The sequence below is a fragment of the Carassius carassius genome, chromosome 37 (genome assembly GCF_963082965.1).
Source record: "Carassius carassius chromosome 37, fCarCar2.1, whole genome shotgun sequence".
Classification (NCBI taxonomy): domain Eukaryota; kingdom Metazoa; phylum Chordata; class Actinopteri; order Cypriniformes; family Cyprinidae; genus Carassius; species Carassius carassius.
The window spans coordinates 16,591,374-16,614,312 of record NC_081791.1 but is presented as its reverse complement, the minus strand read 5'-3'; the positions used below and the strand labels follow the sequence as shown (position 1 = coordinate 16,614,312).

Genomic DNA, 22,939 nt, shown 5'->3' with positions numbered 1-22,939 from the left:
TCAGTTTGATTGAGATGCTTCCAATTTTAGCCCCCGATTGAGGAAACCTGGCCATTTACGGTGTTGGATTGCTTAGATTAGGATTTCACTTTTGGTTTTTATGATGCTAAATAAATCCGAGCCAGTCTATCTGCAATTTGTTCCTGAAAACCCCACTTGTCATCAGCATAATTTAGATAAACAGAGCTGGGACATAACCACACCCTCGAGTTAGGGTGGTGGTCAGCAGCTGTGGCCTGCTGAAGGGGCAGGAGAGGGGTGGGGGTGGTGGGGGGTCTAACAGCAGGGCTGGCGAGTGCCCATCTATGCCACCTGGCCAGCCAGACAATGAGCTGCTTGGACCCCTGCAACCCCACACTTCTCCATCTCGCTCAACACCCTGATCAATAACCTCGCTGCCGATCAATACCTCCACAAATCACTTCATTTTCTCTTTTTCTTTCTCTAGCACTTACAGCTGGCCATGGCGGGAGAGAAAGAGAGAAAGAAAACTAGCAGGCTGCCTAGGAAAAATGTTACCTACCCTCCAAACCAAAGAACAAGTAAGTGCTAAATAAAACCCATTAAAAGCCACCCAGTATTTCACAATAAGAGAGCTTGTTTTAGCTGCTGTCATTGTTTTTCCTTTCTATTCCCCATTCTCCCTCTTCCTTTCTTACTTAATAACTCTAAAAGGTAAGTGCAGAATACGATCAGGCTATTTTCCTGATATCAAAGCGAACTGGAATTTGCATCCATCAAACTCAACCCGTCTTCTGTTCTATGAGAAAAATAGTTCAATACATCATAATTCTCCACAGTTCGAAAAAGGCAAATATACATTAAAAACACAGAATAAACCCAACGGTCAGGAGTTTTGCCATATAAAAACAAGAATGAAGTTAATCATTATCAAAGCCCCTGCAAGGTTTTAAGCTCTCTAATTTTTATACTGCCCCTTGAGTTTGTTATTATGTTGTTCTGTGGCTTATGTAACCCTCAAAAGTATGTTTTTGCCATATGGATTGCAGGGGAAGCTATTCTGCATTTCCTTTTTGAGTTTCCAATGACTGTGGTTCACATGCTTTCAAGAGATTTGACTCAACTCATTGTGCAGTCAATGCATTCTCATATCATTATAGAAGAGAATTCTGAAAAATTCTTAGAACGTCTGCGCTCTTTACAAAAGACAATGGGGCAATGAAAACCACACAAAAAAGCATGTTAGCGATTGTCACATACACCTTGCCGCTTCCCAGTAAAGCATTTTCGGCATTTGCTGATTGAATTGCATTCCACTCTAATTTGCTAGATTCTTCCCCTCAAAAGACGACCACATGATGAGGCATAAATGCAGCGTGATTTATAACGTTGAAATAGCTACGTGCCATTATTTATCCTTGCATCGATAAAGCTGTCTGTTGTTGTGTCTGGAGTCACAAATACGACCAAAACTATTGGAAAAGGAAAAGGTAGGGAAAATGTCCACCTTTCCCAGCTACTTGCATGGTTTGAAGGGTTAATATAATCCTTGTCTTCCTCCCCCACTTGACGTGACCTTCTTCTCCTCAACTGTCCCCACATATATCACTTTTACTGGGGACTGCTGAGTGGGATTTGACAAAAGAAAAGGGATTTTGCTATCGATGTCATTAACCACTTCAACTCTGGGGACCCACCGGTGGGTCCAATATTGCATATGCCTAATTCTCAAAAAATCAAAATAACAGCTCAAGTGGTTAAAAAAAGAGTGCCTGTGATGTGAAAGTGTGGGAGAGAAGCTACGATCTGAGCGACTGTTAGCAAAAAAAATGGAATGAGGGTGACAAACAAGACCCTCAGGCGAAGGGCAGTGCGTCATGAGCTCCAGATCAGAGCTCGGCTCGGTCTTTGACGCAGACGTCCCAGCAGGGCATATTAAAGCCAATTACCATGGTGAAGAAACACTGCCCATCCACCCCATAGTGTATCCATCCCCCAAACCCAACCCTTCGGTGGCTCTTGGCAGCAAGTTACTGCACTGTCCATGGCTTGGTGGCAGCTGCAATGGTGGTGCCTCAATTCCCTGACAGGTTTCCATCATGTAGTGAACAGATGGAGTTCTACACCCCCATCACACCAGTTACACTAGCAATTCTCTCTACTTGTGATAGAGACAGAGATTGAGAAATAGCGAGAGGAGGAGAAGGCTAACACCCACCCCACCACAACAAGATCTGACCTTGCTTTAAAAAGCCTCTTCTTGACGCTGATTTTCGCTCAACATATGCGCTTTCGCTGCAACTGAAGTCATGGATTTGTTCACCCAAAATAAAGCGAATGCTTCTACAAGGCTTCTCCTATCATTCATGGTTGCCAGCATAAAAGCTACTGCATTTGTTAAGGGCATAGTTCAACCAAAAATTATTTCATGATTTACTCACCCTCGTGTCAATCCAAACCTTTATGGATATTCGTCTATATTCGTCCAATCATGGACTCTTGGCTTTCATTATGTGAACTAAAAATCTTCAAAATTTCATCTTTTGTGTTCAGCAGAAAAAAAATAAAGTCATACAGGGTTGGACAACGTGGAGTGGAAAGTAAATGGAGTGGAAAGAGAAGGAGACCAGCTGAGGTCTTGAGCGCCCCAGCTTTTGAGAGGAACCCAATGGAAAGTTTTCCAGAAGATTGACAGAATTGTTTAGTGATTGACAAGGTCTTGAGGGTCTCTGTAGAATCAATGTTGGCTCTTGTTACAGGTACTGACGCTTCAAACCACCCAGCGTAATATCGGCCCCTGGGCCTCCATCACTCACCCTAAAACACAGTCTACTGAGCAGGTTTAACATCACAAAATTCTCCCCTACATGCACTTGTTTAAAGAGGCCAAGAGATTTACACTAGTCCTGAAATAGATCCAACAAATTTAAACTGATATTACATTACTAATTTTAAATTATTTGCAAAAAAATAAAAGTTATTTGGCATGAAGACCAAATACTGATCCAAAAGTCATTCTTTCAAAGCTACTACGCACAAGCCAAATGATTTCATCAGAAAGGGGGAATGAAATTATTTGTTATACTCTTCAATAACCATAAAATTAATAAAGAGAAGAATGAAAAATGTGGTGTTACTGTTGTGGTGATAATGTAATTTGAAGGTTGTGTAATTTGGCATGTAAGTTTCAAGTACTGCTAAATGGTAATGTGTGGGGTTCAAGAATTTTGGAACCTAAAAAACAGATCGTAGACAAAAAAAGTGTGTGGTCCCATAATAAGTCCAGCACACCTATGGTGAAGTGTTTACTCCCTCTTTCTTTCTTTCTTTCTTTCTTTCTTTCTTTCTTTCTTTCTTTCTTTCTTTCTTTCTTACTTTCTTTATTTCTTTCTTTCTTTCACTTGATTCAACTATTGGAGTAGCAATCAGACTGAGGGCCACAAACCCAAGGCTTGACTTTAGACACAATTGGAAAGTAATTATACATGAAGAGCCAGTTTTCTAAACCTTCCCTCCTTTTCTTCATCTCTCACTCTCAGTTTCATCTCTTTTTTCCTGGCCTGTATAAAAATGCTCTCTGATTTGTAGCATGTGTAGTGAAGGATGACAGATAGGATTGTGCTCTGAGTCACAAAAATCCTGGCAGATCTCTCCTCCTCATGCCCCCACCTCTCCCCAATGGCACAATGAAGTAATTATGCAAAATTAAATATATCCTTGGTTGATTAGGGTGCCATATTAAGGGAAGTTACCAGTAGGGATAATGTCGAAGCGAATTAGGTACAAAAATATCCTGCTTGTGAGTAGTCCCACATAGGCTGACTCCAGAGCAGAGATAGTTAATGGCTGTTTTAGGCAGCAAATGTCACATATTCAAGAATTTGAGGTGATCTGCATTAAGTGTACTTGAACTGAATGTATTACCCGTTTTTCATTGATTGATGAGACTAGCAGTCAGGTAAAGTGAATGGCCATTCAGCAATTGCTTATGATAGATGAAAGGCACGGAAAACAAATAACGTGTTCTCGTGGGCCACTATTGGACATGGTTAGCCGCTTGCTAGCGGTTCACTAACCACATAAAGAAAGTAAGGAGATATGACTGAGGATGATGGTGAATGATTTGCAGATCCCGAGTACCACTGACAAGCATCTAATCTTGTAAAATGTGTGGTAAGTACTGCTGCTCTGTAGTATAGAGTACATATGATTGTACCTCTTGAAAGTGAAAGTAAAAGAGAGCGTGCATTCAAAAGCAGCTTCCTGGTGCCCGAAATTTATATACAGTATAATTACCAAACGATATAATTACATGATAAAGTATTGAAACACACACATATATATACTGTATATATATATATCCCGCAAACCCGCTCTGACGTCCCAATCCAAATCAAATGATTTGCGATACACACTTTGAAGTACCAACCTGAATCAAATGATTTGCGATGCATGCTTTGAAGTCCCGATCTGAATCAAGTGATTCGTGATACAAGCTTTGAAGTTCAGTTTTGAAACAAACGATTTGTTATACATGCTTTGAAGTCCCAATCTGAATCAAATGATTCATTATACATGCTTTGAAGTCCTGATCTGAATCAAATGATTCGTGATACACGATCTGGTTGAAGCGCTTAGAAATACTGAATCATTTTATGACGCAATGGTTTAACTGACTGGCTTAAATGGTTCAAAAAGCTTGTTGTGTTCTTTGCTCACTTTCTCTTTATAACTTGTTGTTTAAATAACAGTGGACATTAAATCACTACAATAAATAGGCCTAACGTATGCCTACAATGTTTTAATTAAACTGAGATCTCGCTAAATACAGTGTCCTACATATTAAAGGTATTTCATAAAAAAATTCATTTTTTTTTCACAAATCGCACACAAATATATTTTCCACAAATAAATATATATACATACAGGTGCATCTAAATAAATTAGAAATATTGTGGAAAAGTTCATTTATTTCAGTAATTCAACTCAAATTGTGAAACTTGTGTATTATATAAATTCACTGCACACAAACTGATGTAGTTTAAGTCTTTGGTTCTGTTAATTGTGATGATTTGGCCTCACATTTAACAAAAACCCACCAATTCACTTTCTCAACAAATTAGAATATGGTGACATGCCAATCAGCTAATCATCTAAAAACACCTGTAAAGGTTTCCTGAGCCTTCAAAGTGGTCTCTCAGTTTGGTTCACTAGGTTACACAATCATGGGGAAAACTGCTGATCTGACAGTTGTCCAGAAGACAATCATTGACACCCTTCACAAGGAGGGTAAGCCAAAGAAGCTGGCTGTTCACAAAGTGCTGTATCCAAGCATGTTAACAGAAAGTTGAGTTTAAGAATAATATGCACAACCAACCGAGATAACCGCAGCCTTATGAGGATTGTCAAGCAAAATTGATTCAAGAGTTGGAGTGAATTTCACAAGAATTGGACTGAGGCTGGGGTCAAGGCATCAAGAAGCACCACACAGAGACGTGTCAAGGAATTTGGCTACAGTTGTCATATTCCTCTTGTTAAGCCACTCCTGAACCATAGACAACATCAGAGGCAAAGAACTGGGCTAAAGAGACGAAGAACTGGACTGTTGCCCAGTGGTCCAAAGTCCGCTTTTCAGATGAGAGCAAGTTTTGTATTTCATTTGGAAACCAAGGTCCTAGAGTCTTGAGGAAGGGTGGAGAAGTTCATAGCCCAAGTTGCTTGAAGTCCAGTGTTAAGTTTCCACAGCCTGTGATGATTTGGGGTGCAATGTCATCTGCTGGTGTTGGTCCATTGTGTTTTTTGAAAACCAAATTCACTGCACCTGTTTACTAAGAAATTTTGGAGCACTTCATGTTTCTTTCTGCTGACCAGCTTTTTGAAGATGCTGATTTCATTTTCCAGCAGGATTTGGCACCTGCCCACACTGCCAAAAGCACCAAAAGTTGGTTAAATGACCATGGTGTTGGTGTGCTTGACTGGCCAGCAAACTCACCAGACCTGAACCCCATAGAGAATCTATGGGGTATTGTTAAGAGGAAAATGAGAAACAAGAGACCAAAAAAGCTGGTCTGAGCTGAAGGTCACTGTCAAAGAAACCTGGGTTTCCATACCACCTCAGCAGTCCCACAAACTGATCACCTCCATGCCACGCCGAATTGAGGCAGTAATTAAAGCAAAAGGAGCTGCTACCAAGTATTGAGCACATGTACAGTAAATGAACATACTTTCCAGAAGGTCAACAATTCACTAAAAATATGTTGACGTATTCTAATTTGTTGAGATAGTGAATTGGTGGGTTTTTGTTAAATGTGAGCCAAAATCATCACCATTAAAAGAACCAAAGACTTAAACTACTTCAGTCTGTGTGCACTTGAATTTTTTTTAATACACGAGTTTCACAATTTGAGTTGAATTACTGAAATAAATAAACTTTTCCACAACATTCTCATTTATTGAGATGCACCTGTATATATATATATATATATATATATATACACACACACATACACAGGGTAAAGAATATAGACTTTGATACTTTATTGTACAAAACTAGGGAAAAGGTGAAAAAAATAAAAGAATGAGAAATAATGGTTAATGTTATTCGCAAAAGCTGAATGCAACGTTAACAGTTGTGATTTGATATAATTATCTCCACCACCATCTAAAAGTCAGACACACAAACAGCCTCTCTTCCTTCACAGTGAGGTCATTTTCTCCATACGTCTCTCTCTAAAACAGATCATATTTCTCTCTCCCTCCCCCGCACTGCTGCTGGTAGCCTGTTGACACTTATTAAAGCTGAACGAGGCTGTGTGTGGCTCAGTCGGGTTTGAATGGAGAGACAAGGTAAGAGGAGACACACCTGTATGAGGCCCTAAGACTTTGCACAAGGCCAGAAGGCGATGCACAGGGGCCGCGAGAGGGCCAAAGCCAGACAAATAAAAGGTCAGCATGAATGTTGCATGAGCGGTTTGGTGCTGGTGTTGCCATGCCGACCGCTCTGGGTCTTTCCTGGCTCAAGCTGGGCCTCATCTGTGAGCTGACTTGATGGATTGGAGACACCTGAAAAGAACATGCATATTCATCCGCCTCGCATTTGTGTTCATCATAAAATACAGCTCTAAACTAAAACAATTACACATACTTTTGCCAACAGCAGGTGGGAACGAGTTAAATTAGCAAGCGAGCACCAGTGTGTGAAGTCAAATGACTTTGGAAACGTAATGAAATCACATCTGCTAGGTAGCGCTCATGCTGAGTATGCAAGCACACATTATATTTGATCCACAGACATCGTCTAAGGTCGTCTGCTGCAACATAATTGCATTTTCTAGCTACGCCACTCATTCTGTTGTTAAGGGTTAAGCACATTTTGCCACTTGCATTGATCTCTTCCCACAAATCTCTTCCAGAGACCGGCTTAGACTACTGCCTCCACAATGTGCCCCTGTTGTCAATGCATTGATTTGAAAGTCAATATGGGCATTTATTACATTTTACTAATCTTAAGCTAAAATCAATAACGTAAATGCTTAATGCTAGAAATGGTAACGACGATCGAGAGCAGCCTAGGAATACTGAGATCTCGCAGCTGAACAGCACACGACACAAGTCTCACCTTAGAAGCTGAGGAAGATGACATCCATTTGTGCTCCAGTCGATGACAGAATGCTAACAACATGCTTATGCAGTCAACAGTCCTGCACACAGTAACATGGCGAGCAAGTATGGCAGAATCAGAGGTGTTTGAGAAGGGCAGCCTGGAGGCTGAGGTATGTAGGTGTACAATAAAACATTGATAACTATTAAAATCAACTCGACCTAATCCCTATTTTTAAATGTGTTTACATTCAGGTTCCGCCTAAACAGTTTATGACTTTACCTCGGGTAAAAAAAAACACATTTTAAGCAGTTAACGCAGCCTGTTGTCTATAAGGTATAATTGGTGTAATACGGCACATAAACAAATGAAGCAGTCCAAAATGGCCGCCATGAAGGTAGTTTCACAACAAAAACCTTTTGTCACCGTGGTTACCAGTGTAATATGGCAGAAGAAATAACATGCGTACCTCCCGTAGGGTTATTTGAGAGGTTAGTGTTCCACTTTAAAAGAAAAAGGACAGAATGAAGCAATGCTAAGAGTTCAAGACAAACTGATTACTACTGAGGTAAAAGGCTCTGGTCTTGTATGAACACTGCTGACTGTAATCTACAGCGATTCAAGAGAACTGAATGAAAAAATATGTGAATAGTCAATATGTGAGCATTCACACAGTGGCTTATTCAAAGCAGAAAATTAATGCTAATAATAGTATTTATTTATTTTATTTGTGTGTGTGTGTGTGTGTGTGTGTGTGCATACAGAGTGTGAAACACACTACCTGATTAGTTGACAGTTCATCAAATTAGTCAATGATTGAGGTTGACTATGTGCATTAATTTTATAATCAATGCTAAATGCTTCTTTAGACTGTTAGCATGCTAAAAACCCTAAATGGCTGCATGATTGAATAGAAGCAAAACCGAAATTGCGATATGGCTTAGTGCAATTATAAAATCACAAAAGCTGTGACTACAAAAATACATGTACTGCATGTTTCAGTTAAATTTGGTGCTATGTTCTTTATATGTGAGCAGCTCATTATAAAATGTTTTCAGAGTCTCAGAGTTGTTTGGTTTGCAGTAAATGCTGCTCCACACAATCTAATTTCTGCTTGTGCTATGAGTTTGGGTCACTTATAATGTGCATTTGGGAATGCAACAGATCTTTCCATACTTGCAATGAGAAGCACCTATGAACCATCTGTCATCAACAGAAGAAAAGCTTTAAGGACTTGCAGTTAAAAAACACTTGATGGTTTAACATTAAGAAACTAAGACATTGTACGTTTGTTTTTTAAAATATTATTTTACGATGAAATATATTTACAGTATATTCATATATTTAGGCCTATATTGTTATCCTTAAAGGGATAGTTCACACGACATTTAATAAATTGTTAAAAATATTTTCATATGACATTAAGGTGAGCGACAATTTCCATTTTTTGGTGGACTATCACTTTAAGAATTGTGTCAGATTAGGTTTTAGTGAATGCAAAACTAGTCTAGTTAACTGTTTGTGACACAAATTTGTGATTTCCTGGACCAAAGTCATCTAGGCAAACTAGAGACTAATCAGTATCGAAAACAAGTCGCTTTGCATATTCCCGCACTTCATATAGGAACAGCATAGCCAAATGCTCTCAGCACAAATAAATGACATTTACTGTAGAAGGCATCATCTGATTAACCTGTCACTAATTAAATGGGTAAACAGATGGGAGTGTTTTCAGGAAACAGACGTAAAAAGCTTTTAGAAGAAGCTGGACAATCTAAGCAGAGCTACACTCAGGTGTGACAGCACACACACGTATACACACACAGCAGACTTGTGAGGACTGACAAATCCCAAAATAAGTTGCAAAAAGCCTTGCTGTCAAACAAAACGGCTTGTATTTTTCGCATGTTCCGATAGCATTAGCGAAATGAGTTCTCATGCGGTGCTGCCTGGGGTGCAGATCTACACTGACTCTGTATCACTTACTTTTTTCCTTCCCTCTCTCCGTCAGTGCATTACATCATCTTTTAATTATTTATTCTAACTCGCACACATACACCCAATCAGCCTCACTGAAATCTTCCTCAACTCTGCATGTCAATAATGAACCTCTAAAAATAGTCTGATACTAGACACCGAAAAAAAGCTTCTGCTGCTCATCAAATGAAAAACAGCCATTTTAAAATCACGTTTAAAGTCTTCGCCCAAACCAAAGAGGACTAAAATAAGAAATATGTTCTTATACAGACAACGACTCAATAATGAAGAGTGAAACAGATATGCACAGTTGACGGTTATACCCTGGTGACTGATACGGTGCTGGCAGGCAGTACGCCGCTTATTAAAAAGGTGGCACTTCCTGTTTTGCCGGTAGTCACCTGGGGTAGAGGACCATATGGCGACTCTAGCACATAATCTCTTTTTTTGTGAGGCTTCCACATGCAACACAACCACCCTCTCCTTCAGTTCACCCTCCTCCCGATGATGTAATCGAAAGCCAGAAGCCTCTGCGATGGCCGTTCCATCTCGTATGCATGAGCGAATATGTGTTGGCTGATGGGAAAAAGTGCAGTGAGAGGTGCCAAGAGCAACGAACACTTGACTTCAATTTCGCCATTGAGCAAAGCAGCTTAAACTAAAGGTGGCACGGGCAATCCAATATAGCAGCGGGTTGTTAGGCATCACATCAAAGACTGTTATTTCTTCTTGTATGGAGGCCTCAATCCCGAGTATCTAACAGTGTGCCGCATGTATTCGGTAGGACACTGTGGTCTGGAATTATGACTGTAAACTAGAAGGTGCCAGGTGATGTGAATCTGTGATCTCCTACTGAGACCTGCATGGCCAATATCGCAACAGGCCAGGGCTAAACTAGCCATATCTGCTTCCACGCACTGCTTGTTTCCTTTTCAGCTGTCTGAGGGTGGCTGTTTCTCTTCTGTAATGGATAAGACTGCAGTGTTTCCAAGTGCTGCTTTCTGACTGGAAAATACATCTGCACTGACCCCTCAAATTCATTTCTGAGCATCATGCGTAATCTTATAAATAAAGTCTGAAGGACTATGCAGCAGAGAGAGCTTTACAGAGTAACCACAAAGACAGTATAATAGATCACAGGAGTTTAGTTCGCTGTTGCTCGCTTGTGTTCTACTGGAGACAAAATAGAGGAAAACTTCACAAACAACAGCCACTGTGCTGAAAATTTTCCATAACTGATTATGATTACTTGAGCTCTCAGATCTGCACAATTACACCGCATAAAAGAGTATGGATTGCCGTGCAAGCTTCCAAAAAAAGACCGACGTTGCTTTATGGGTTTCTAGTCACACAAGAATTGATGCACAAACGGTACTTTAAAGAATAGCAATAGATGCCTCTTTAGAGAAATTCACTGAAATTCATTCTGAATTATTCAACACCTGTATGAAATATTACGTTCAGTGCAGTGGAAAAAACATACCTACAATTAAGCTTTTCTGAAATGGTCTGCATAAAATACAGTTAAATGTATCGAAGGCTGGAATGAATACTGACCAGAATGGGCCATTTTACTCAAAAAGTTATAATATTTTATCATTCTATTTACCATCATGTCGTTTCCATTATTTATTTATTTTTTCTAAGAAAAACAAAATGAGATATTATGCAGAATGTCTCAGGTGCTCTTCTCCACATAATGGAAGTGAATGGGGGTCATACACCGTCAAGCCTCAGAAAAGTAACACGAGAAAAAAAAAGCTTCTTAAGCCACTGGATTGCTCTTTCATTCATTTTCAAAATCTCAGTATTCACTGATATTTAAAATATTTATGTATGTTTCTATGTTTGCATGTATGTGTTTAAAAAATATAGGTTTGCAGTAGGGCTGCACAATTTAGCCTACATTTTTGTTATTATATATCACAATATGACAACAACAACAAATTATAATTGTAATATTAATAATAATAATTATTATTACAATAGTATTTTAGTCTGTTTCTCACGTAATGCTGTATCACATGGACAAGTCACATAGATTTCTTTTTTGACAAAGGGACACTCTGTATGGAAAAGTGCAGCATGAACATTCTGCTTAATTTTAGATGGAATGGAACAATATGACAATGACAGTGATGACAACAGAGTGAACTATCCCTATCCTTTAAATAGAAAAAGAGCATATTTTGCAGTCCAGCTAAATTTAACTTGCATTTGAAGTTTGAAGACACTGGATTTATATGATAGTAAGAAGTGCAATCTTCCTAAAAAAGCCATTCTATAAACTGAGCCACTAGACTGAAATACGACTTCTTTCTGACCACAGTGACCCTGACATCTTCCATTTTGACAACCAAACTGACAGCTCAAAGAAAGCAAAGACTGAAGAAAGCAGGGATTTCTGCCGCACATCCAGACTCACCTCAGCTGGGCCTGATCCAGAGCGTGTGCCCCCTTCCCTTCCTCAGGCATCAATGACAGACACCTCAATCTCATCCAGCCGAGCCTTTGCAGACGTTCTCAAGAAACAGCAAAGCAAAAGACTGGCTGATAGAAAGAGAGATGTATGCAGCCCTTCGAGAAGAAGACGATGAGTGAGATGGTTTAGACACAGACGCAAGCAGTGCATGAAGAGAAATGCAAACGACATCTGCATGCTTTCTCATGTTGGGATAAGATGCGGCATCTGAAACAGCCCTCCTGCTGGCATCTCCCCATGACACAAAGTGTGACTGAAATATTGATATGAATCTAATGATGAGGATACTGTGTGGTATGCCTAACTAGCTCTTCTCAAAAGCAGCTTGAAAATGCAAGAACATTTCTTCTTATAGAGTATGAGTATGAGTATTTCCTCGCGGCAGGGTCCTGAAGGGACCAGCCAGGAGCCTAGCCCGCGGCCTCATCAACGCGTTGGAGCCCCGGGATCGGTAAGCAGTGTTGGAGCCTGGTTTGACTTCTGCGAGGGCCCCTCAGACAGGCTAATTCATTTCAGGAGTCACAAAACCAGCATTCCTATAGTCTGAGCTGAATGTCCAGGCTGTACTAATGGAGGCAAATCAGATCCTATCATGATGGACACAGCCTCAGAATGAGGCATGCTGGGAAACAGTACTGGGTAACAGCTGGAAGAGATCTTGCCAGGCTCCTGCCGGGCGGAACGTCATGCTTAATGTGTTACATATTAGGAAAACGATGGGAGCATAACCTTAAGTTAGCTTTGTTACTCTAGAATGACTTCAACATTCTCATTTTGGCACAAGATATCCTTATGACTGATTAAAGATGATTAATCAAGACGTGGTTGAATAATAAGCAAAAGCATTTCTGTGTAACTTGACCATATTTCCTGCCATATATACAAAGTATTTTGATTATGCATTCATAATGCATCTCCTAGATCACCAAAGGGGTCTTGCACACATCTTTGTTTATGCACCAGATGACTTTTCTACCCTTCTGTCTTTTTTCCAGATTATTTTTGCCCCAGCTCTTTTTCTGTTGGAGAGGTGTGTTAAAATTCCCTCCCAAATCGCCACCTTTCCAGCAGCTTGGCTCTTCTTTATGTGACACATACAATCACTTTCATTATGCAAATGATCTCGATGCAGGCTTCTCCAGAGTTGCATGGCAGAGTTGCAAAAGGATGCATACAAAACAGCCTTTATTTGTGCTCTTTCAATTAAGGATTCCAAGATGTATCATTAAAAGCAAACAGAAGGGTAAAACACGTCCTCCCAACAGTTATCTTCTAACCTCTTTTCCAATATGAAGAACAACTTAGTAATAAAAACTGTGCAAAAAAGATGTTCATGCAGAAATTATGATTCATGTTGGTATGCGTTTAAAATGTAGAGAACAAAATGTAAAAAAATACAACTACTATATACATTTCATTTGATTTATTTGCTTATTTTTTTATTTAAATATTAGTGCTGTCAATGATTAATTGCAGTTAATCGCATCCAAAATAAAAATTGTTTACATAATATATGCGTGTGTAATGTGTATATTTATTACACATGCATGTATATATTTAAGAAAAATATTTTATATTTGTATATTAAATATATATATATAGTTTGGGGCTATATACATGTATGAATATACATGTACAATATTTTCAAAATATATATTGTATGAGAGTGTATTTAGATATACATAATAAATATACACAGTTCTCACACATATATTATGTAAAACAAAAACTTTTATTTTGGATAAAATTAATTGACAGCACTAGTAAATATATATTTTGAAATATACATATTCACTATCATTTGAGGGATTTTAAAATAAATACTTTATTTATAGTGAAAAAGACAGAAAGTCTTTCTTATATATTGAAGGCAACTCAGTCTCTAGGTTTAAATGGTGAATTCGATTTTTAATAATCTTTTATATAACAGACTTCATTGTTTTTTTGGATCTATGTTGTATTTATGATGTTATCTTGACATTTAAAGGTGTTTTTTTATGTGTGTGTATTTATGCATGTTTTTACCCTTCTTTTTAATGTATGTATATATATATATATATATATATATATATATATATATATATATATATATAAATTATGTTTACAAAAAAGAATTATCTCTGTGTTGTTTTTACACTTAATCAGGTGACTATCATGTGACAAATTACTTAAATGTGTGTGTTTATTGTCTGACACCATGATGAAGGCTTGTTAGCCACAATGTATTGGTGTACTTGTTTTAATGTAAAGCCATGTGAGAATAATAAACTAACAAGCAATGATTACATGATTATATGTAACAATTTCAAAAACATAAATGGTGGTAATAGCATTTCAGAAGCTATAAAGAGATTCTGAAATATTTATATAGAGCCACTGTGTACAATACCCATTAAAAGTTATTTCAGCCCAGGGGCGTAGATTACACTGGGGACGTGTCCCCCCCACTTTTAATATAATGGAAATTCGTCCCCCGCACTTTTTCGGTCAAGTGTGTTCGTATAGAGGTTTTCAAGAGCTGGTGTGAATAAATATAGATTTAAACTCAAAGAGACAGGATAGTCTGCACATAACCTGGTATTTTATTTGGACCCAGAAGGCGAGATGAACATCACGGAGCACTAAACTCTCATGCAGTGTGTGTTTCATTCATACTCAAAGCTGGAGGGCGCTCTCGCGCAGAAATTCATACCAGGAAACTCCTAATATGACAACGTTGTCCAGCTATCGCTGTATGAAAACAGTTATTTTCACAGAAAAACAGACACTTTTGGAAACACGAACACATTAAACATACGATTACGACAATATGGGTTTTCAAGTCATCTCCAGCAGGTGATAAATAAAGTATATGAACAATGCAGTGCTGTTACAGTATAGAAACTATTCTGCCTTATTATGTGATAAAAAAAGTTATTATTTGTTATTGTCCAGAAGTTATAGATTTCTAAGCCAATTCAAAGCTTGAAATTACAGAAATGTTTAAGTTACCTATACACTACCAATCAAACGTTTTTGAACAGTAAGCTTGTTAATGTTTTTTAAAGAAGTCTCTTCTGTTCACCAAGCCTGCATTTAATTGATCCAAAGTACAGCAAAACAATTAAAATTTTCAATATTTTTACTAGCCTATTTAAAATAACTGATTTCTATTTGAATATATTTCAAAATGTAATTTATTGAGATTTTAAAGCTGAATTTTTAGCATCATTACTCCGTTCACACGATTCTTCAGAAATGATTCTGATATTCTGATTTGCTGCTCAAAAAAAAAAACAAAAAAAAAAAAAACACTTATTATGATAATGTTGAAAACAGTGGAGTAGATTTTTTTCAGGTTTCTTTGATGAATAGAAAGTTCAGAAGAACAGCTTTTATATGAAATAGAAATCTTTTGTAAAATAACGACTTTATCATTACTTTTGATCAATTTAAAGAATACTTGCTAAATAAAAGTATTAATTTCCATATAATGCTCCAAAAGCTTTTTATTTCAAATAAATGCTGATATTTGGATCCTTCTATTCATCAAAGAATACTGAAAAAATACACTCATATGTTTTAAATATTGATAATCCGCAAATCAGCATATTAGAATGATTTCTGAAGGATGAGACAATGAATACTGGAGTAATGATGCTGAAAATACAGCTTGGATCACAGGAATAAATTACATTTTAAAATATATTCAAATAGAAAACATTTTTTAAATAGTAAAAATATTTCACAATATTACTGTTTTTGCTGTATTCTGGATCAAATAAATTCAGGCTTGGTGAGCAGAAGAGACTTCTTGGTTGCACTTTATTTTACAGTACGTGTACTTACATGTACTTATAGTGTACTTACAGTGTATTTATCTAAGAAAGTTCTGGTAATACAAGGTAACTACATGGGGTAGAGTTCGGTTTGGGGGTAGGTTCAGGGTTAGTACCTAGTTATTACATAGTTATTGAAATTACTATAATAAGTACATTGTATGTACATGAGGAACAGGACTGTAAAATAAAGTGCTACCGACTTCTTTAAAAACATTAAAAATCTTACGGTTATAAAACTGTTGACTGGTAGACTATAGATTACAGAAATGTTATATTGTAATGTTTTATATTATATTGGAATGGCAGCAAAATGGATATAAGTGTCCCCCTCACTTCTGAAAAGATGCCTACGCCCCTGTTTCAGCCAATGGACCCAACTGAGAATCAAAACGAGAGTCGACATCTCTCATTTTCTCGCTTTCATCTTCTGACATTGATACTGAAATCTTTCCAGCACTATATACAGTAATACAAAAGCAGTGTCTGCATGGAATATACTCAATGCGCTTCTTGATGGAAAGCGACGCTAGTTCACAACTTTACATGCACATGAACACACACTCACACCTGCACAGATAGCCACATCTATCACTATCCCTCATGGCGATGGCTGGCTCTTGGTTTTCAGCAGGCCACTGCCGTAAAAGAGTGAGTGTCAATAGAAATGTTGGCCTCCAGCCTCGCCGGGCTGTCTAAGCACCTTGTCATAATTGTGTGCAGTGGCGCGGAGCACACATGTCAAACAAGCCATTAAGGGGAAGTCTGGGAAACAATACAAATTAGATGAGAATGAGTTGGACTCCTTTTGAGTATACAGTATGTGACCAGCGGCAATGGACAAGCACAAATATACACAACTGGGCCCAAACAACTGTCCAGAGTGATATCAGGTCTTGCATAACAGGGAAAAGGGACTGTTCTGCTTCCATGGGTGCAAAGACCTTGTCTATTTTTGTTAGAAGGCGCACGAGAGAGAAAAGGGGAAATATCATGTTTTGGGGGCTTAAACAGAGATTTATGGTTTCCTGCACTCTTCATGCAGACCTACTCCATCATGTCAGCAGCAGTCCAGGCACAAACACAAACTGTGCTGCTCCTGCTGCCACTGGAACATTTGAATAGAATTACAAAACAGTTTCGCATTACAGTTACACTAGACTGGACAGAGAAGCCGGAGAACACACAATTTAGAGGACAGTGGCCCTCCTGCTGTGAGGATATGCTTTTATGATGACATTCAAAAAATAATACTGTGCAAAATCTGACTAGAAAGACACATAGTCTCTTCATGAAGAAAAGTGAGGCACTATTACAGGACACAACACATAACCCATACAAATATGAACTATTGAGGGTCAGAAATAAGATGGTTAGCATAGCAACAATGGGCCCGTATTTGTCGATGTTAACTACTCACTCTGAGGGATAAAAAGCTATTTTTGCATGGCTATTCAGACATGTCTGTGTATTGCAGCCTTTTTTAATTGCTTTCACAGATATTTCTTTATATTAAATTAGATATTAATAGTGCATGTTCATTGGGATGCTGTGTGGTAAAATAAAATAAAATAAAATAAAATAAAATGTAAAAATGGTAGGATAATATTATATTTATAAATGAACATTAATGCAGAGAAATACTTTTTGCTGCCATTAAAAAGCCCAACTAAAGGCCAATAAACAAATAAATGTGGCTATGTCATATATTGAAGGTAACAGATGGTATCTAGATATGTACTATGGCACTGAATAATTACTATATACAAGTATGATGGTATTTAGAAGTATACTATTGCTGTATGCAATAAAAAACAAAGCAAAACACTGTTATACTGTGATAATTTGTGCAAATAAATATATACATCAAATATTAAGCTGAAAATTATGCATTACTGTTTGCTCATATACTATAATAGTATAACATCCATAAAACAATGATAAATGAAAACTTGACATCCTAAATAAATGTAAAAAAAACCCTGTTGTCTTTCTCTTTATTTATTCTTTCCCTTTCTAGCTTGTACTTATTTGAGCAAATGCCTGAAACTTGGTATTACTTCTGTTTGCCTCTTTAAGAGGAATTTTGCATTCCCCTTCCGCTTTATGTATTCCCCAACTGTAAGTCGCTTTTGACAAAAGCGTCTGCAAAATGACTAAATGTAATGTAAATGTAAATGGTTTGCAGGATCTGTTACATAACTCAAGTCTTGAACAATTATACTAATAGAAAGACATGTCAAAGTCTATGTAATAAAAACTGAAGTGTATGCGACATAATTGGTTTCATAATGAGACTAGAGAGCATTCTAATTTTAACGGGTGCGATTAACAATTAAAAAACCGATAGGGATTGCCCCCGCATTATGGTCCCATCAAGTCGTTTTGCATTTCCTTGCAAGCCTGTCAACAACATCTGAATCCTGGATCTATTTGCTAAATGATCACATTAATCATACAACACAACATCTCAAGGTATTCCTGCCTCATTAATACATCTGTGAATGCTTCAGAAATAGTACTCAATGTTCATCATCATCCCAGATGCATTATTGCTATGCATTGTAATTATTATAATTAAATCCTAAACTACGTCAGTAGATGTCTTCCTCACACAAAAAGTGCTTTAGTGCTCTGCATTCTGCTGATTTGGTTCATGTTAATATTCAAGGGAGTTAAAAATGTCAGGGTGATACAAATGTTCTGAGAATGGAATTTCTATATGTAAATAATATAAAATTCATAAAAAAAAAAAAAAACAATTCAGGTGGATCCAACTATCCTGAGAACTAAATTCCTATAAATAAATAAATAAATAACATAATGCATAATACTTAAAAATAATGTATATAATAAATGATAGGCCTATATATAAAACAATTTATGATTTAGGAATGGCTTTTCTAAAGTATTTTTGTCCAACAAACAAGCAGAAAAAACTAAATCAGAAAGAAGCCCTACAGACTCTCTTGACTGAGTGTCAAGTTCTTTTAAAATATGAGATGTTTAACCATTTTTATTACCTCAAGCTGCAAAACATACACTCACGTAAGCTGGAAAATGTAACTATATTTACTTGAAGGTTCCACCATATGACAGTATTAGTATCAATACAATGAAAATTGTCTTGAAAATGGTATAAATGTTCTTTAAAATCACATGAAACCAACACGAATACAAAGAGCACATCTCTAGGAAATTTCAAAGTGTTTTTCTTTTCTTTATCGTGGACACTTTTACTTGTCATTGACCCAAATGCCAATTTGACTTGAACACAAAAGACTGTGAGTGTATATTTTCAATCTGAAGCCCAGGTAAAATCAGAGCCGTGACAAAACTTCACTGATGCGAATGTCAATATGAATTGCTTTCCTCACAATTCTCTGGAAAAACCGGCCACATTTTACATCTACTTCTTACCCTCAATGCATAAACTTGCCATCTCTATCCTCCAGAGATCAATAGCTTCCATTTCTGTGCTGTACGCTGCTGAGTTGTGTCAAGAATATGTTAGACAGATTAATATCAAAACAAGCTTTGCCCACACCTTCCTGATTTCCACTCCATGACAAGCTCTACTGTTTGTTGCTTATGCAAGCAACTGCTGATTCTACAGAACTACAAAGACAGCCGTTCTCGAGAATTTCTTGCAGCTTTATTTATGTTCAGACAGCACAGAGGGCAACAAAACTTCCAGGCGTAATGTCAAACTCGAAAACTTCCGTGAACGCTCGAGTTAGGTATAACAGTTAATCCCCAGATGAATTTATGCCACATATTTGATATCTTGATACGCGCCGTTCTCTGCAAACCAAAAAAAAAGAGGAGATGAACATGATTTTTCAGTGCTCTTTTGTGTGAAATCCATGACATGAAAAGATTTAATTAAGATAAGAGACTGGTAATAATTAATTCTGCTTCCTTCTGTCGAGAACACAGCGATGGCTGAATAAATTACACAAGCCCTGCCTTTTATTTATTATCGTTTTCCCTTTCCTAAGATGTTGTTAGAGCTTTTCAAAGCTAAAGAAAGTTTGGCTGGGTCTCTGAAAGTTAGTCCACAGCTTGGGCCCACATAAACATCTCAGTCTTACATCCCACCACCTACTCGATTCAATCTGCCATTATGTTTTTTTTTTTTCAGGTACAGCTCGGCCCAGAGGGGGAAAACTTGCTGTGACAAACGCCGAACGGAAGGCTGCATTCAGATGGAGTGTATTCATTACCACACGTTGAGATGTGTAGGAGTGGTTTGTCCGTGTCTTACCATCTAATTTCCAACATGATCCAAATTAAAGCAGGAATGCTAGGTGACCTACTGCGACAGGCTACATCTTCTCATATGTAATGCTCAAACCGGTCAAAAACATCTGACCTGATGGTAATAAACTACCCGACACAATCCAATCATTGTTTCTTTGACTAATTCTAAAAATAACATTAACATGCGGCCAAACCAAGGTCATTCCAAGTATAGAATCCCCTCAAGTTTATCACTTGGCGCGCACATCGTCGTAAGTGGGCCGAATACAAACAAACGAACATTTGTTTTACCGAAAGCAAGATGTTTTCCTCAAGCCAACTTTCTAAACCGATGCAGAGATAATTAACGGGACACAGCTCTGCCAAATCTTACACAAGTTTGAGAATCTGGCAGTGTTTGGTTTGCAGACATGGGTGACTTAAACCCTGAAGGACATCCGCTTAACAAACGGCCTACAAAACGACGCTAATTAAAGGTCGCTTTGTTGCTTTGTCAGGTTTCAGCTAGTGATTAAACATCTTTTATTAAGTTGGAATGGGCAGATGCACATACAAATACACTTCAAAAGTGGGGGAAACTTCAATACAGATTGGTTTCTGTCATTTGAAAGGGAAATACTTATATTGTGCTTGTAATAGCAGGATACTTAGATGTCTGTGATGTGATTCCGTTTAATTAAATATCTGTGAATAATTTGGTCTGGGAATGTCATTACGTCCTTGGAACGGGGGACATGTTTTCCATCTCATGCTCATTTTCCTAATGCACAGGCTTTTATATAAGTACATCTCAGTCTTGTAACGAATTAATATGGCAATGAAGGACCGGGGATGGAAGTGTAATTGGACAACTGATCTCCTTTGACGCTTAATGGCCTGAAGACAGCAACCGCGGGGCAGGGGATGAGATTGCCGAGAGGAAAGCTTTTTTGCAGGCTTCTGTAGGTCTGTCACATGAAGTACTGTCCATCTGAGAACTCGCAGAACAATTGGAAATGTAATTAAGAGCTGGCTGCGGCTTTTAAACGCTCGGCTAGAGCGGAAACAAACAGGCGGGGATGATGAAAAACATCCATGTATTGAAAATGTGCAGTGTGATCAATAGCCCACAGTTCGGAAAGCATCAAAGGGGAAATAAAGTTTTGAGACTTTGCGCCTCTGCGCCTCGCAATTTCTCTCAGAACTGCAGGTTTTCAAAGCAATCTTTAATGTCATTAAACTTCTATTAAAAAGCAGTTAGAAGTCTCTATTTCTCTATGAGTCAGATGTATACTGTACATTTTAAGTAAAATTTCATGAGTTTCCGATCTCTTGGTAAGGAGTAAGGTTAATAAAAACATCAATCAGATATAATTACCAAGCAGTGCCGCATGGACAGTGTTTCAAGGAGATAATAACTATTGTCTTGTAGCTGCAGGGGAATAAAATTCATCTCAAAGCCCAGATTTTCAACACAAGCCTTTTCTCAAGCCCTCAGACAGACCATCCTACGAAGCAGGTGATTGGGCAATTATTGTGCAAATCGAGCCTAGACCCAACAGAGACGTTTCTTCAAATGCAGTTGTAATCTCAACAAAATTACTGGAAAAAAACTGGTGTTTAACATTTTCACCAATATACAAAAGTCATGATCCAATCATTAAAAAGTGTAAAAATGAAAACATCATTGTTCTCAGAGCGTAATTACGGTTTGTTTGCTGCTCCTTTGGTCATTCAGGTCTGGTTCGTTGCTAACAACCATGCGGAAAACTATCAAAATGTATGCACGTGTGCACTTGAGTTAATTAAACCACATGTAATTTTGGTGCATTAATACCAAATACACCCACACATGCAGCTATTTTGTTGGAGTATTTATGACCGTGTCCATAATGAAGCTCCCTCCAGCTCATAAAGAGAAGCATCTCCACTGCCAGCAGCTCAGGAGTAACCTCAAAAGCCCATTTCATGTTGTTGCATATAAATATTCATTAACTGGCTGTTTCTCCCAATTAATCTGTGCAGAGATATGCCATTTGCCAATAAATTGTTGTTGTATAATTAATGCATCTCAGTGCATGGTGACAACTAGAGAAACAATACCTCATTTAATATTGAGATTTATATTCATAAACTTGGCAAACGCAATCGGCTAATCAGCTTGAGTAATAAACGAAGCTGCGTCCCAGGGGGATGTGGGAAAACTTCAGCCGCATGCCCGAGAAGTCAGCCACCCCACATCCCACTAGTCTAGATAAATCAAGATGTCAGGAGATTTCTACATCAAAGCAGATGTCCCTCTCCCTGCTTCTCGCTGACCATGTTAACAGGCTACACACAAGCCGGCGGTGGGAAGCGACAAGGCGAGGACGCCCACTTCAAACAGCAAATGGGTCTGAGCTGAGATCATTATCTGGGCAGGTTGAAAACACTCCGGTCTGGGGAATTCTTATGGGACTTACCATCAGGAGGAGGAGCCGGTGTGAAGTGAACAGGTTTGTCTGTGGAGGAAGAAGAGAGAGAGAGAGAGGCACATTAGTTAAAAGGAAGACATCTGGACAGTCCCAGGCGGTCTGCAGTCATTTCGAATGAGTGGGTGGACAGCGGACTACATGACTCTTTCACAGAGGTTAAATCTCAAAAAGAATAGATTAAGAGAGATCAGATGGAATATGAGATTAAAGGAATATTGCAGGTTAAATACAACTTGAGCTCTATCAACAGCATCTGTGGCATGACATGCTGTCAAATTTGTTTGCAGTAATGCACTTACAGCACTGAAATATATGTTAAAAACAAAATTTTTCAATAAAAGTTTGGGGTCAGTAAAATATTTATAATTTTTTTTTAAAGAAATTA

General features: G+C 38.0%; 1 protein-coding gene across 12 annotated transcripts in view; it reads right to left on the bottom strand.

Annotated features, from left to right (window-relative positions):
• agrn (agrin) overlaps positions 1 to 22,939 on the bottom strand; it is a 282,960-nt gene that overhangs the window by 142,001 nt on the left and 118,020 nt on the right. For all 12 annotated transcript variants that reach the window (XM_059527826.1, XM_059527817.1, XM_059527821.1 and 9 more), the window contains one exon: positions 22,543 to 22,581. In XM_059527826.1, coding sequence (XP_059383809.1) covers positions 22,543 to 22,581 — 39 coding nt within the window. The remainder of the gene's footprint in view (positions 1 to 22,542; positions 22,582 to 22,939) is intronic.